This window comes from Gekko japonicus, unplaced genomic scaffold (genome assembly GCF_001447785.1).
Source record: "Gekko japonicus isolate JY-2015 unplaced genomic scaffold, Gekko_japonicus_V1.1 scaffold3401, whole genome shotgun sequence".
NCBI lineage: Eukaryota > Metazoa > Chordata > Lepidosauria > Squamata > Gekkonidae > Gekko > Gekko japonicus.
The window spans coordinates 30,236-46,890 of record NW_015172653.1 but is presented as its reverse complement, the minus strand read 5'-3'; the positions used below and the strand labels follow the sequence as shown (position 1 = coordinate 46,890).

Genomic DNA, 16,655 nt, shown 5'->3' with positions numbered 1-16,655 from the left:
CCACTAACCCAGCGTCATGAGCAGGGGCAAGCGAGAGAACAACTTCTACAGTGTAGAGATTGCAGATTCTACCTTCACCGTGCTCAAACGATACCAGAATTTGAAGCCAATCGGTTCAGGCGCCCAGGGCATAGTATGGTAAGACCTTTTCACTTGATGAATATCAGAGGAACACTGGGGTGGGTGGGGGGAACTGTTAAAAAGTTGGCACGCCACTCAGGGATACATAATGGAATCTGGATTGTGACGAGGGTATAGGACAGCGTCGGGGAAATGAGGGGCGCGCTCCCGTTTCCACTGTGTTCATTTTGGGGCGGGGGAGAAGCTGGCTTCGGAGAGAGATTGATTGATTGATTGAAAGTCAGAACGCGGTTTATTCTATTACACACTCTTAACTCAGAAAACACTTTTGTGGCATTTCAGTATTCAACACAGAATATTTCAACACAACCCCAATACATGAACAGTGCACTTGTAATTCTATAAAGGATATCCTTGGTTGCTCCGTCAAGACCCATCACGGAAGGGTGGTTGGCCAGACCATCAAGGAACAAAACTAAAACCAGACATTAAGTACTCCCCCCCCCGCCGCCCCCGTAGAAGCTAATGTGCTGCAGAAGACACCTGTAGAGGGAGACAGATGGACCTCCCTGGGGAGAGAGTTACAAAGTTTTGCCGCCACGACCAATTTGTCGGGTGACTTTTCCAAGCAGTTCATGTCTCCCCCAGGTAGGTTGTATATCGTGGACTGTTTACCGCCTTTACGAAACATGAAACAAGGGACCAAAACCAGATGATGTATGAGGGATGTATTAAACAGCTGTGTGAGACTAAGATCTTCAGCAGAGAAGAAGCTTAAGGGGATGACTTCCCTGCCTGGCCCCCCCCTTTTCTTTGTATAAAACTTGCATTTGCTGAGATCCGCCTGTAGAAAAGAGCAAGAGTCCAGTAGCACCTGAAAGACTAACAAATTTGTGCCAGGACAGGACCTTTCGTGAGTCAGTGCTTCCGAAGAAGTCAGCAGTGACCCACGAAAGCTCCTCCCCCTGCCACAAATTTTGTTAGTCTTTAAGGTACTGCTAGGAGCTGCGGTGGCTCAAGTGGTTAAGGCGCTGAACTGCAGGCTGTGGAAGGTCGGTAGTTCAGCAGTTCGAGACCCGAGTGTGCCGCATGACGGAGTGAGCTCCCGTCTCTAGTTCCAGCTCCTGCCAACCTAGCAGTTCGAAAGCAAGAAATTGCAAGTAGATAAATAGGGACCACTTCGGTGGGAAGATAACAGCGTTCCGTGCGCCTCGGTGTTTAGTCATGCCGGCCACATGACCACGGAAAACGCCTTCGGACAGCGCTGGCTCTTCGGCTTGGAAACGGAGATGAGCACCGCAACCCTAGAGTCAGACTCGACTGGCTTTCGAGCAAGGGAACCTTTACCTTTAAAGTACTGCTGTACTCTTGCTCTTTTCTGCTGCTACAGACAGACAAGCATGGCGACCCATCTTGAGGTCTGACTGTCCGTCTTTGTTAACCGTCCTTTACCCTTGAGACGACTGTCCTCTCCAAGTTGGATGGTCTCGGTTATTTCTCCATCATCGCAGAACATCCCCCGGAGACTCTGGGCGAAACCTTTTCCCTTTCTCGTCCGCCGAAGAGCAGATAAGGCTTAAAAACCGAAGGGCACTGGGTTAGAATGAACTGTAGAGTTGTAGGCAGATGAACTTAAATTTGTTGCAACCGCAGTTGTTGATTATGGTCATATTTGGTTGGGTTGAATTTTCAGCCTTGGTCTCGTTTGGGTTTAGTTCTTATTGTTTTAAGTTCTGAACCATTGTTAGCCACCGTGAGTCCTTTGAGGAAGGGCAGGATATAGATAACTCTTCTCCATCTAGCATTTCCTCCGTGCAACAGCCCTCTATAGTTGCCCCAGCAGGAAAACAGAAAAAAGGTAAAGGTAAAGGTTCCCTTGCTCGCAAGCCAGTCAAATCCAACTCTAGGGTTGCGGTGCTCATCTCCGTTTCAAAGCCGAAGAGCCAGCGCTGTCCGAAGGCGTTTCTGTGGTCATGTGGTCGGCATGACTAAACACCGAGGTGCATGGAACGCTGTTACCTTCCCACCGAAGTGGTACCTATTTATCTACTTGCAATTTCTTGCTTTCGAACGGCTAGGTTGGCAGGAGCTGGAACTAGAGACGGGAGCTCACTCCCTCATGCGGCAACTCAGGTCTCGAACTGCTGAACTACCGACCTTCCATAGCCTGCGGTTCACTTGAGCGATAAACCAGCCCTATTTTTCTCATCACTGCTCCGAAACTGGCAATTCTCACAGTTGCTTTTTCAGTAAACACTCCACACTCATCAGGGGACCGACCGTTCCTCTTTCTCCCATGTAACATCTAGTTTGGCCCAAGGGCAGAAAAGTTTAGACAGCGAGGATCCTTCTTAGCATTTTCAAAGCACCTTGTAGCGTTGAAGATGTGAAGGGGAGCTTTCTGGAGCTGTGCCGGGCTGCGTCTGCTCGGCGTTTGGATGGAAGACTTCCTGGTAATCCTGTATAAGCTGCCTTGAGTGGCGTAATTGACGAAAAGTGGGATTAAAACGTTACAGTTTTAGAACAGTGGTAGCTGAACCAGTGATTGGTCTATGGTGAGGGGTTTTTTAGATTAAAAATAGCAATGGGGGGGGGAGAAATCAGAATTAGGGCTGTGGAGGGCTTAGGGTTAATTATTTCCCTGCCCTGTGTGTTATTTCCAGCAACCCACTGTTTTTCACCTGTGGGCAGAATAGACTGGGTTGTGGTGTGTTTTTCCCCCCTGTTAGAGGCAAAGCAGCTGGCAAAGAAGTTTGGACCATGAAAGTAAGAGCATCAGAGAAACCATGTAGGATTAGACCAATGGCCCATCCCATCCAACACTCTTGTGTCACACAGTAGCCAAAACCCAGGTGCTATCAGGAGGTCCACCAGTGGGGCCAGAACTCCAGAAGCTTCTCCGACTTTTGCCCCCCAAGCACCAAGAAGACAGAGCATCCCTGCCCCAGACACAGTGTTCCATCTATACCTTGTGGCTAAGAGCCATTGATGGACCTCTGCTCCATAAGTCTATCCAGTCCAGTGTTCCCTCTAAGCTCAGTTAATGTGAGCTAGCTCACAGTTTTTTAGCCTCCAGCTCACACATTTTCGTCTCAGCTCAGGAAGGATGGCTCCAGAGCAAGCTAATTTATGCAGTAGCCGAATTGCTTGCTCACAGCTTTAATGCCAGTAGCTCACAAAGTAGGATTTTTGCTCACAAGACTCCACAGCTTAGAGGGAACATTGATCCAGTCCCCTCTTGAAGCTGTCGGTGCTTGTAGCCGACACCACCTCCTGCAGCAGGGAGTTCCACAAGTTAATTACTCTGGGTGGAGGGAGAAGCACAGGGGGTTAACACTCCCTCCCTCCACTGCCAGGCCTGTGTCTCCCACCAGGAGCTGTTTTTAACTTTAAAAACAAACCAACAAAAAAACCCCCAAACTGATTGTGGATTTCCCACTTCCTTGTGTTGTTGTGCCCTGAAACTTCCTAGTGAGCTCACAACTACAGTGAGATTTGAACTGGAGACTTCTAGCTTACAGCTTGTACTTTTAATCGGTATAGTAGTGTGATCAGTTGGAGGATAAACTCGGGGTTCTTTGTTCGTCTGGTTTAGTTTAGTACGAGGAACGGTAGCAAAGCCGTGGGACTGCTTGTCGTGTATTTCTTAGGTTGCGGGATTGCAGAAGCGCCCATGGCATTTAAAATTTCTTTCTGTGGCCTCTGGGGAGATGGGTTAAGAAAACACGCTCTCTCTTCCCCCATCTCGTAATCAAAAGTCCCATAGACTGGCTCCTGAGCCAGAGGGAGAGGGTGGGATTGAAGCATGGTTGTAATCAGGGGTCATTTCGTAGAAAAAGAGGTGCAGGAGCTCATTAGCATGACTCATTTGCATATGCCACACCCCCTGACATCACCGGAAGTGTGTCAGAAGACAGCACCCACCGCTCAGGCTCCACTGGACTGTTTTGGATTGCTAGCTATTGGGGGGGGGGGACGTGCAGATCTGTCCTCACAGAGGAGGGAGAGCTTGTACCAGAATAAGTCTTAAAGGTGCCACTGGACTGTTTTGGATTGCTAGCTATGGGGGGGGACATGCAGATCTTCCCTCACAGAGGAGGGAGAGCTTGTACCTGAAGGCAGGCCGGGTCTGCGTCAACTTACCTGGCTGCTTCTTGCTCCCCGTGGCCCAACTGAGGGTTGCTGGGAGCAGGGGGTGGGGTTTGTTGCATGTGCCCGCCCCCTTAGCTCCTTACTGCCGGATCTCCGCTCCTGTGTGCTCCTGCAGGAAATGACCCCTGGTTGTAATCATGCAAGCTGATCTAATAGAATTTTGCAATCATTCTTTTGTCTCATCCTTTCCTTTCTTCTTTTGTTTCCTCGGTATTCATCTTTTAATATGTCTTGAAGCATATTGACCCACCTTGTCCCTGTTTACTAGGCCTTTGCTTTTTTTGCCAACCCAGCATCGATGCCTTAGTCACTTATGTCCTAAGGGCCCATCTGAAGCTTTGGTGTAGTGGTTAGGAGGAGTGCGGACTGTAATCTGGGAGAACCGGGTCTGATTCCCCACTCCTCCACTTGCACCTGCTGGCGTGACCTTGGGTCAGTCACAAGTTCTCTCAGAGCTGTTCTCTCAAGGGCAGTTCTCTCAGAGCTCTCTCAGCCCCACCTACCTCCCAGGGTGTCTGTTGTGGGGGAGGGGAAGGGAAAGGTGATTGTAAGCCACTCTGAGACTCCTCCGGGAACTGAAGGGCAGGGTATAAATCCAGTCTCTTCTTCTTGGAGAGTCAGTTTGGTGTCGTGGTTAAGTGTGCGGACTCTAATCTGGGAGAACCGGGTTTGATTCCCCACTCCTCCACTTGCACCTGGCTGGATGACCTTGGGCAAGCCGTAGTTCTGATAAGAGCCTTTCTTGAAAAAGGGCAGTTTCTGTCAAGAGCTCTCTCAGCCCCGCCTACCTCACAGGGGTGTCTGTTGTGGGGAGGAGAAGGGAAAGGAGATTGTAAGCCGCTCTGAGACTCCTTTGGGTAGTGAAGGGCGGGGTATAAATCCAATCTCTTCTCTTCTTCTCCCCTTCCAAAAGGATCTTTCTTTCCTAGATACTGTGGCGTTTTTGATGTTCTATGACTGAGCGCTTTTTCAGCGGTTAGAATTTTTATAAACTTGAAATGACATCAGAATGAAATAATCTAAGATCATGATTCTGGTCACGTAGTTGCATCTAGCTCCCAAAACCCACGTCTTCAGTCCCGTCTCTCAAATGATAGCAGCAGCCCTTCCCTGCCGGGGAAAATTGATACCTTTTCTTGTAAAATGTTGCATAATTGTGGTTATGGCAGTTCGTTTTTTATTTACAGCGCAGCCTATGATGCAGTCCTTGAAAGAAATGTTGCCATCAAGAAGCTAAGTCGGCCGTTCCAGAACCAGACCCACGCCAAACGAGCCTACAGAGAGCTTGTTCTCATGAAGTGTGTGAACCACAAAAATGTAAGTACTTTTTTTCATCGTTTCAAGGTAGATGATAAGGGCCGCGTGGCCGCTGTTCATATGGCATCCCCAAAGGCTGTGGGGGAGCAGTACCATTCCCTCCCCCAGGGATAAAATTAGTTTTATGCAGGGCTCTTTTTGTAGAAAAAGCCCAGCAGGAACTCATTAGCATAATAGGCCACACCCAACAGCAGAAACGCATTAGCATATTGGGCCACACCCCTGACAGTACAGCTCAGTAGCACATTAGGCCAGACCCACATGTTACCAGAAGTGTGCTCATCCAGCCACACCCACCTTTTGCTTCTTGTTCTGTTTACCTTGTTTGTTGTCCAAACCCAGGGCCTTTTTTTGTAGCAGGAACTCCTTTGCATGTTAGGCCACACACCCCTAATGTAGCCAATCCTAATGAGTTCCTGCTGTTGGGTGTGGCCTATTATGCTAATGAGTTCCTGCTGGGCGTGGCCAACTGGGGAGCCAGCCGGAACTCCGTTCCTGTGCGTTCCTGCCCAAAAATAGCCCTGGTTTTATTCTCTCAGGCCTTCTGTTGAGTGGTTGGGGATTTTTCCTTCCCCCGCCTCCTTTTTATTTACATGTTGCTGCTGTTCAGGAAACTTTGGTTTTATGCTTCTCTTCTACTTTGTACACTTTGTTATTGCTTGGCTTTACCGCTTTATGATAGTAGAACAAATTTAGAGTCCCATGGCACCTTTAAGACCAACAAAGGTTTATTCAAGGTATGGGCTTCCATGTGCCTGCACACTTTTAGAGTTCAAACTTACAGACAGAGGCTGAACAGCAAATCGGCAAGTGACATGATGAAGATGTTTTAAGATATGCAAAGACAAAACTAAATAACAAGCTGAGGTTATGAGGTCAACAGTCGTTTTGAGTTAATTAAGGGGGGGAACGATATGTCTTTTCATATCTGGGGGGGGAGGTGGGCAGGCGGGGAAGGCGAGCTTGCGGTTCAGGGAGGGATGTGTGAACATCCCAACTCGGGGAAAAAATATTCCGGTTTTAATTACATCGGGAACAAAGCGGAATTGCCTTGCCGTGTAACCACAGCCACAAACTACTGAAGTTCGTACACTGAGCAACATGAGCACAGACTTGGCGTAAATCACTAAATCTCACTCCAGGGCGACTGTTTGGAGGCTGTGCGGAGCAGGTTACTGTGCTAGGTGGACCACTGCTCTGATACAGGAGGGCACTCCTCACACTCTTAAATAAAACTTGATTGGAGGGAAGTTTCACTTCCGTGTCTTCTGCCTTTTGTGAATTTAAACTCGAGCCCAAAGATCAGCCCAGGCAGCTAGATCTTGCTTTTCTGAATGATGCTTTATTTATTTATTTATTTATTTATTTATCTTTAGATTTATTTATCTTTAGATTTGTATCCCGCCCTACCCCGAAGGCTCAGACTTAAGCTTAGACTTCGTTGGGTCTGTAGTGAAGGAGTTTCATGAGTGAAGGGGGCAGCCATTTTGCATCCTCTTCACCCTTTTTGCTGATATTTGGATGGTATCACTGGTAATAGGTTTATCCCCCCCCCCTTGAGCTCTAACTGATAGCTGCATTCTTACTGAGTCCTTTTTCCAAGTTAGCATTTACTGATCTTTGCATGTCTGGATACCTTTTGCCCTAGCCGGATTTTTTTTTCTAGCTATAGGCTCCTATAGCTTGCACAAATAATTTTCCCTTAGAGGGCTCGCTCTCCACCAGTTATTTAGGGTTCTTATCAAGAGGACATTCCATGAAGATAGATTCAGGTGGGTAACCATGTTGGTCCAAAGCAACAGAACAAAGTTTGAGTCTGGTGGCACCTTTAAGATCAGCGAAGTTAAACTCTGGGTAATTATACCTGGAATTATAAGCTGGAGCTGCGGTGGCTCAAGTGGTTAAGACGCTGAACTGCAGGCTGTGGAAGGTCGGTAGTTCAGCAGTTCGAGACCCGAGTGTGCCGCATGGCGGAGTGAGCTCCCGTCTCTAGTTCCAGCTCCTGCCAACCTAGCAGTTTGAAAGCAAGAAATTGCAAGTAAATAAATAGGTACCACTTCGGTGGGAAGGTAACAGCGTTCCGTGCGCCTCGGTGTTTAGTCATGCCGGCCACATGACCACGGAAACGTCTTCGGACAGCGCTGGCTCTTCGGCTTTGAAACGGAGATGAGCACCGCAACCCTAGAGTCGGATTCGACTGGCTTTTGAGCAAGGGAACCTTTACCTGTTATAAGCTGGATGTTCTGGGTCTAAGCTTTTGTGTGCATGCATTAATTAAACCAGGTGCTACTGGACTCAAACTTTGTTCTACTAGGCGTACTGTGGTTTTAATGGAGTATTCTGAACACCTTGTTTCTTTTGTTGAAGGTGTTATAGAAACCTATTCCATTAACCGTAAAATGACCTTTTTATCTAAGAGTAATCAAAGTCTGTTAGCTGGCCCTCACTGCTGTTTTCTTTTTTCTCTTAGATAATTGGCCTATTGAATGTCTTTACCCCCCAGAAGTCACTGGAAGAATTTCAAGACGTGTAAGTATAATTTTTGCCAGGCCTGTCTGCTTCCTGCGTTGCCAGCGCGTAATGGATCGGCTAACCCAGGGGCTGTCGCCGTCTAATTTTACTTCTTGGTTTGCTTCAAAAGTTACATAGTGATGGAGCTCATGGATGCAAATCTCTGCCAGGTGATTCAGATGGAGCTGGACCACGAACGGATGTCTTATCTCCTGTACCAGATGCTGTGCGGCATTAAACACCTTCACTCTGCTGGAATTATACACAGGGTCAGTGGTACACTCGTAATGTCTTCGTGTAATTTTTGCTGCTGCCATTCATTTCATTTGGCACCACACACTGAGAACAAAATAACTGCCATGGGCATCCCATTGGACTCACTGCTTATGCTCCCTTTCATGGGTGCTTTTCAGATGATTAAACACAGAGTCCTTGACATTGAAACACAAAGGCTATACAGCTTAGCCAACAAATCTTGTTCCCCTCTGAACTTTGAGTTTCCCCTCACGGTAGGCCGAATGGCCCCATACCTATCTGATATACAAGCACCACAACAGCGCAGAGCCTTTTCACTAGCAAGATTCAATGCACTACCATCAGCAATCTTGCATGGGAGATATAATAATATAGCATGTACGGCTAGACTTTGCCATTGTAACTCTGGGTGCACTGAGACAGTATCACATATCAGTTTGCACTGCCGATTTTATGTAGATAAACGTTTTAGATATTTAAACCCTATTTTAGCCAACATGATGGACCTTCCTGATGCTTTAAAAGTGCACCGTCTTTTGAATGACTCCGCTACTGAAATATCAGCGAAGGTAGCCATATTTTTACAATCAGCTATAAAGCTATGTCAGGAAAAACTATCAAACTGAGCATTTCATTTGGCTTGTGCTAAGCAGACTGTGGAGCTGTGGTGGCTCAAGTGGTTAAGAGGCTGAACTACAGGCTGTGGAAGGTCAGTAGTTCAGCAGTTCAAGACCCGAGTGTGCCGCATGACGGAGTGAGCTCCCGTCTCTAGTTCCAGCTCCTGCCAACCTAGCAGTTAAAAAGCAAGAAATTGCAAGTAGATAAATAGGTACCACTTTGGTGGGAAGGTAACAGGGTTCCATGCGCCTTGGTGTTTAGTCATGCCGGCCACATGACCACGGAAACGTCTTCGGACAGCGCTGGCTCTTCGGCTTTGAAACGGAGATGAGCACCGCAACCCTAGAGTCGGACTCGACTGGCTTTCGAGCAAGGGAACCTTTACCTTTAAGCAGACTGTATACGGAATTTACTTTTGCAGGCAGATCCACATCCAAGTCATGAAGTTTTATAGCTAAAAGTTATCTTTAAAAGCTAACTGTAAATGATTGTAACGTTCTACAGTGTGTTCCACAATTCTACAGTGTGAAGTTCTACAGTGTGTTCTAAAGTTCTACAGTGTCGCTTCTTGCTGCTGCCAGTGCTGTAACAGGCCAGCATCCACTTCTCCTTGCTTCTTCTTTGCGCTGCACATTTCCCAGGTGGCATCAGACCTAGGAAAGGGGAGGTTTTCTGCACATGCAGATTGGTCCAGTCATATATACAATCCCACGGTACAGCTTGGTTTTCGTTATTGGGGGTTTTCACGCTTGCCTTGGAATGATGCGTCTTCCTCTGCTGTCTTTTTTAAAGGATTTGAAACCAAGCAATATAGTAGTAAAATCTGACTGCACTTTGAAGATCCTTGACTTCGGACTGGCCAGAACTGCAGGAACCAGTTTCATGATGACCCCTTACGTCGTGACTCGTTACTACAGAGCGCCAGAAGTCATTTTGGGGATGGGATACAAAGAAAACGGTTAGTGGCTCTCACGTTTTTATATAGTGCATCTTGTGTCTTCTTTCTTCCCCCCCTACCACCTTTGTGCTCTGCATTTTACATTTGTCTCCATCTCCTAAAACGTAAAAAAAAAAAGAGAGAGTGTGACTTAAATATGTAATACATTCCATCTCAGATGGTGAGGTTGAAAACCAATCAGAAATATCATTGTTATGCTACATTGGTGGTGGTGTTCAGACAAAATGTGGAGTACTGTTTGGCCTTCCTGTGACAATAAGAAAGTCAGTTTCCTCTGTTTTGAAGGTTTACTTTGATCAGGAACCTGAGCATTGTTTAAAATGCAGCTTGGCTACTTGTTTGCCAACAGTAACACGGAAGGAACACAAACATGAATTGACTTAACGTGATCTGTGTTCAAGAGAGCAGTCAGGGTTTTCTGAACTTACCTTTGGAAGCCCAAGTGGTTATAGATAATAGCTGAGAATCGTAGTAAAAGATAAGGCAACATGCTAGGGATTTATAACCACTCCCGCCTCCCTGAGCCAAAATCTTTAACCATCATAGTGCAGAGTGTGTCTGTCTTTAAGTGAAAAATGTGTTGAGGTTGGCGCCTGCAGGGCTCTGTGTCCAGGGGGATAGATCTGCTAGTGTCTGGTGTGCCTCTCTGGGGACAAAATGATGGATGAGATATGCCTGCACAAGTATTTATACTGACAGGAAATATATAAATATTTCCGGTAAATAATAGTCTTAAATATCATGGCAGAGAGGAATTACTCAATTGCCTCTACAGTGTCGATGTATGTCAGAAACACGTGCGTGGCTATATAGTCACATCTGTTGTTTAGATGGAGAAATGCAGCTGTTCCTTAGAAGCGGATCAGTCAGAGGAAACAACCTGCCCGAAAGCCCATGTTATAGATAGTTTGTACGACTGAGGTCTGTGCATGCAACTCAGGACTAACTGCTGCATTTTTTGCACGTTCATCAGGACAGGAGGACATTAATGGCAAAGTTCCGTCTCTGAAAAACACTCCCAACTGTTTTTTCTGTAACAGCCTGTTCTGGTGTGTTATTGGAGACCATTTGGCTGAAATCTGTAACTTTTGGTTCTATGGAGCCACCAAAGTTCTGGCATTCTTGGTTCTGATTAAAATGGCAAAAAATTTAATGCGTGTCGATGCTTTTCCAGTGTCCATCATGCATTCGCCATAGATGCATCAATACCCCTTTTCTTTCCACGATCTTCCACAGCAATTGCATTACTGAAATACTCTTACCATTAGGAGAGTCACTTTAAATGTGCTTTCCTTTATGTTGAAACTTCTTATTCTGTCCTCCGTGGACAGGGTGAAGACTTGGTTATCCTCCTCCTTTCTGCAATATTTTGAGATGCTGCTAGTAAAATTGTCTTAAGTAGTCAGCTGTAAATATGTTTAGTCTTTAAGCTGCCACCAGGCTCCTAGTTTTGTTTGTGACTCCAAAGAACCATGGATACTTTCCTGTAATTTATGTGCAGGGTTTTTTGCCTTGGAATGACTCCTGCAGCTCCCTTGTCCACATCCCACCGCTCCTGTGCCATTCCACATCTACCCAAAGCGGTTGCCAACCTGTTCTTTTTTTAATAAGCGTGACGTGTTTTTTACTTCCATAAGGTCATCCAAAATGCTTCGTTTGTCTCTAGATTATGAAAAATTATGGTTGTGTTTTAAATACTGGCGTCATGTCTTTCTCTTCTACAAAGGTGGCAACCCAATGCAGGTAACGAGGCAAGTTTTTAAAAGAAGTACATTGAAACCGAAGCCACTGTTTTAAAAAAAAGAACAAGGAAGGAAGGGGAGGGACAAGATGACAGGCCTACCCACCCACTTCTTGCTATGTGGCCTATCAGTCTACAAGCTGGCTCCAAAGTCAGCTCACTAAAAATGAGGATGATAACCTGGCGCAGGTGGCCACAGCTATAATGCCTCTCCAGTGGTCAGGCAGCCACAAGTCTTCATGGTAATACCCTGGAGAGGAACACCCCCCCCCCACCTGCCCTTGCAAAGCAAGGCGTTTTTATCACAGGTAACCTCCTTTATACCAGGTGTCATGCCCCCTAGTGGGTTGCCACCTTCCTCTGCCACCACTCTGGACTCAGGGTCCCTTGGGGAGGCCCAGAGTAGCCTCCCAAGCCCAACCAAAATGCCCCTTTTAAGCCAAGAACTATAGGCGTGATGACCAGGCAGAGAACATTCAACAAATGGTTTATTAATACAGAGATGGGGCAAGGAAAACAAGACAAGGGGCTTTAAAATATATTGCAGTGTACAACAAACAAGATATAAAGGCAAAATAAACAAATTTAATGTGGCTGCCTATTTCTCTTAACTGGTTACTGTTCAAGGCCCACAGCCTTTTATACCAGGCCTGTGCCTGTACTCACTCTGTCCCAAGTGAGGATCTTTCAGACCAAACTGTCCCCTCAGTTTAACTCTGAGAGAGAAAAGAGCGCAGTAGAGAAAAAAGCACAGTTCCACAGCCCACAAAGCTTAAATTACAATCTCCTCACACAATCCCTGGACACCGATTGATTACAACCGTCGCCAAGCATTTTGGGGATTGTAAGCTGTCTGCTTTCCACTCCCACACAGGTCTCTCCTGGGCCTAGGCCTCGCTAGGCCTTGTCTCCCAGTCCTACACAGATCATGACACCAGGGTTCCCCAAAAGGCATCTTAGATAGGCTTATATGCTCATATTCTTTACAGACCCCATCAGAGGCAGAGTTCAGGGCAAATGTGTTATTTGTAGGCCATCTGTTTGCCCTGCACATTACTTATTTCTTATAAAAGACTCAGCCCTCCATATACAATTGAATGAGTATGAAGGATGCCATTTTTGAGCATTCCGTCTTGTTAAACCCCACCCCCTCCCCCTGCAAGAAGAAAACGAACACGGCCAGGTTAGAATCTTCATCTGCCTACTTTTTTTTTCTTTTCTTGCTGAGGGCTTTAGCATGGGAAATAATTGAAAAATGCAATTTGCTCATGAATTCTGGAGCGGAATGTGTGTAGACCAGACCTTCGTCGTCTGAGTGTTGAGGGGGGGGGGGGGGATCCGAAGCTGGCTGTTTTCCAGGCAGCGTGACCAGCAGTTACTTCCCTTCAGACTGAACCTGGGGCATAGATTCCAGGGGCCTTTGGCATGCACAGGTCAAAGACTGATTAAGAAAATGAAAACAACGACACTTTAAATGCCCTTATCTCTTTGCAAAGGAGATACCGCATCATGAAAAATTAAAATATTTGAGTGTCACATAACTTCCGCGGGGATAGCCGCCGTGGTCTGTGAGTTGTGGTCTGTCTTTTTGGGGGGCGGCGGGGGGTGGTGGCTTTCAATATTAGCCATTTGAGAAGCTCTTGTAATAAGAGAAAAATTGATACAAAAGCCAAGCAGGTTTCCCCCCCCCCCCTGCAGTCTTTTAAAATGCCGTCAGCGATACTTTGCTAGTTAACACTTTGCCAGCAATACTTTAGTTTTAGTCAGGTGGGTAGCTAGGTTTGTCTGAAGCAACAGAACAAAATTTGAGTCCAGTGGTCTTAAAGGTGCCACTGGACTCAAACTTTGTCCTTCTGCTTTAGTTTTATAGTAGTGAACTCTTTGCCCTGGTGCCCATCCAAGCCTTAGTGGAGAGGCGGCACTCTGTTTTTTAAGCAACTCCTGCGTCTGAAAACTTTACATCGGCAAGAGTAATTTGTTCACGTATCTATTTTTATTAACTCCGTTTATTAGCCCGCATTTCTCACTGAAATTCAAGGTGGATTAGAAGACAAAAACAGTCAAACAGCAGAGATCTCTAATAAACAAAAGCAGTGCCCTGGGGGTTGGACTGCAGAATGGGAAAATGATGCAGGCAAAAAACTATGGCAACGAAACTGTCTAAGGGCTGACATACCGTAAAGAGGTGTTACAAAAGTAAAGAGGTGTTACAAAGGCATTGCTGTCTTCCGGACTGGCTGTTAAGGGTTGAACCTATTTCCTTTTGCATCTGACGAAGTGGGTGATTTGCAGGAGAGGGTTGAATCCTTTCGCCTGTAACAATTAACCAGGGGCCTGCAAGCTCCCGTCTTGCTGCCCAGTTCTCCTTTGACGGGAGGCACAACTCACGGGAAAGGCATCACCGATGGATCTCTCTACTTGGTTAATCGTTTGTAGCCAAGCCTCTAAGACTGTTGGATTCAGACAGACTTGCCGACGAAACTTAAATGCATTCCGGGCCAGCCGATTACTGAAAAGCCCGTATTGCCTGGTCCTTCAGACCTTTTCCAGGTGGCCTGTGAACTGCCTATGAATGCCAGCCTTTGGAAAACCAGTTAAGCTGCTGCAGGAACTCATTAGCATATTGGGCCACACCCCTGACAGCACAGCTCATTAGCACATTAGGCCGCACCCCCATGTTACCAGAAGTGTGGTTATCCAGCCACACCTACCTTTTGCTTCTTATTCTGTGTACCTTGTTTGTGGTCAAAACCCAGGGCTTTTTTGTAGCAGGAACTCTGCATGTTAGGCCACACACCCCTAATGTAGCCAATCCTAATGAGTTCCTGCTGTTGGGTGTGGCCTATTATGCTAATGAGTTCCTGCTGGGCGTGGCCAACTCGGGAGCCAGCCGGAACTCTGTTCCTGTGCGTTCCTGCCCAAAAATAGCCCTGATCTTTGTGAACCAAATAAGAAGCAGATAACCATGTTAGTCTTCAAGGTGCTAGTGGATTCTTGCTCTTTTTTACTGCTACACACAGACCAACCTGGCTACCCACCTTGATCTATGTTCCCAGGGCTTCTGCTATGCTGGAAGTCAGGGAAATGTCTAGAAGCTGTGCAAGAACACAGTTTTTTCTACGAAACAGATCTGGTTTGCTTCCATTGAGCTGTGCCTAAGAGATTTCTCTTTCAAATTGCACTTTGCGTGTATGCGTGTGTTCTAAAATAGATCTCTGGCTCAATGTCATGATTCCTTCGGTGCTTTCTCTGCAGTTTAATAGGATGCAATCATGTCTCGCTGCTTTTTTTAATTTCTAGTGATGGTTTGCTTTGCTTTTTTTTTTTGTGCTTCAAACATAGTGGATATATGGTCTGTTGGGTGCATTATGGGAGAAATGGTTTGCCACAAAATCCTCTTTCCAGGAAGGGACTGTATCCTTATGCTGCTGCAGTCATTGCTGAACTTTTTTTATTTTTATTTATCTTTAGATTTGTATCCCGCCCTACCCCGAAGGCTCAGGGCGGCTAACAAGGGCACAAAGTGCCAGGATTAAAACAATAAAAGCACATAACATAAAACAGTAAAATACAGTAACAAAATCACAGTGCTCCATTTGTCACAAGATGGGGGTAGATCTCAAACCCAACGGTAGCTTTCCCGAAATCTATCATCCTTTTCCTGCCAGGGGCACCTCGCACCCCCAAAGGGGCCAGATAGTCGTGGTGATGGTGCGACGGTGCATAGATGGCAAGGATGGAGTCGTAGTGGCGGTGGCTCCTACTCGAAAGCCTGGCGGAAGAGCTCCGTCTTTCATGGTGGCTTTTTTTGGGTGGTGGTTTAAAGATTTCCTCCTGAGAGAACACTTACGGGGGGGGGCACCTTTTTTGTACTTCCTTAAAGGCCTGTGAATTATTTCCTCCTGATAAGCGTAACAATTTGGTTCTACTGAGGCTGCATCTAGCAGTAGGAAATAGTCTCTGCTGGGACGGCAGACAGCACATCTTCACCATCATCCATTTTCATCCGGCATTGCTTTTTCTTATCCCCATTCTGTTAGTCCCCCTCCCCCCCGGTCCTTTAAAGCCCTTCCTGCTTTTTCTTTCAATGAGTTAACATCATTGCATTTTGTTTTCAGTTGACATTTGGTCAGTGGGGTGCATCATGGGAGAAATGATCAAAGGTGGTGTATTATTTCCTGGTACAGACCGTATCCTTGCTATGAGCCTAGAACCGGAGATCTAGAAAGTTCAAGATGTGTTCAGGCGTTGTCCTTTTCAACCACCCAAGAAGCCTATCACCTAGCTGCTGTGGTTTTAAAATCAGAATGCTTTAAAAATGTCAGCGTTTTCATTAGGAACATAAGAACATAAGAGATGCCAATGCTAGATCAAGCCAAAGGCCCATCCAGTCGAACACTCTGTATCACACAGTGGCCAGAAATACCAGGGGCCGTCAGGAGGTCCACCAGTGGGGCCAGGACATTACAAGCCCCCCCAATGTTGACCCCCCCCCCAAGCACCAAGAAGACAGAGCATCACTTGCCCCAGAGCCCCTATCTATACCTTGTGGCTAATAGCCACTGATGGACTGCTGCTCCATATCTATATATCTAATAGTGAAGGTGCCCCCTGGCGTGCGGATACCTAAATCCACGCATCGGGGGCACCTGGGAAGGAGGGAGATTTTCGTGCACACTTGGGGCAGTTCACAAAAATCTGAAAAGTTAAAAAAAATATTGGGGAGGATACTTAAATCCCCCCAAAAGTGACAGAGCGTCCTCTGCGCATGCGCAGGGAACGCTCTGCAGCCGGCCTTGCCGCCGCCGCCTCGGAGCCGGGGGGGCCTCGCTTCGGGGGGGGAGAGCAGCGAGGCCCGGTGGCTACAAGCCATGCGGGCCTCACTTTGGAGCTGGGGGGAACGGCGAGGCCCGGTGGCTACAAGCCGCGCAGGCCTCGCTTTGCAGCCGGGGGGAGGCAGCGAGGCCTGGCGGCTACAAGCCGCGCGGGCCTCGCTTTGCAGCTGGGGAGGGGAGCCGCAAG

The 16,655-nt window shown here is 46.9% G+C and overlaps 1 protein-coding gene across 3 annotated transcripts in view; it reads left to right on the top strand.

Moving 5' to 3' along the window:
* Positions 1-6: 6 nt before the first annotated feature.
* LOC107119264 (mitogen-activated protein kinase 8) overlaps positions 7-16,655 on the top strand; it is a 37,267-nt gene continuing 20,618 nt past the window's right edge. For 2 of the 3 annotated variants that reach the window (XM_015421733.1, XM_015421731.1), the window contains exons 1-6: positions 7-138; positions 5,421-5,550; positions 8,021-8,079; positions 8,192-8,330; positions 9,727-9,892; positions 15,752-15,823. In XM_015421733.1, the coding sequence (XP_015277219.1) occupies positions 17-138; positions 5,421-5,550; positions 8,021-8,079; positions 8,192-8,330; positions 9,727-9,892; positions 15,752-15,823 (688 nt within the window). In that variant the 5' untranslated portion in view covers positions 7-16. Of the gene's footprint in view, positions 139-5,420; positions 5,551-8,020; positions 8,080-8,191; positions 8,331-9,726; positions 9,893-14,975; positions 15,048-15,751; positions 15,824-16,655 lie in introns of all 3 variants that reach the window. The other variant, XM_015421732.1, reaches the window with a different exon arrangement.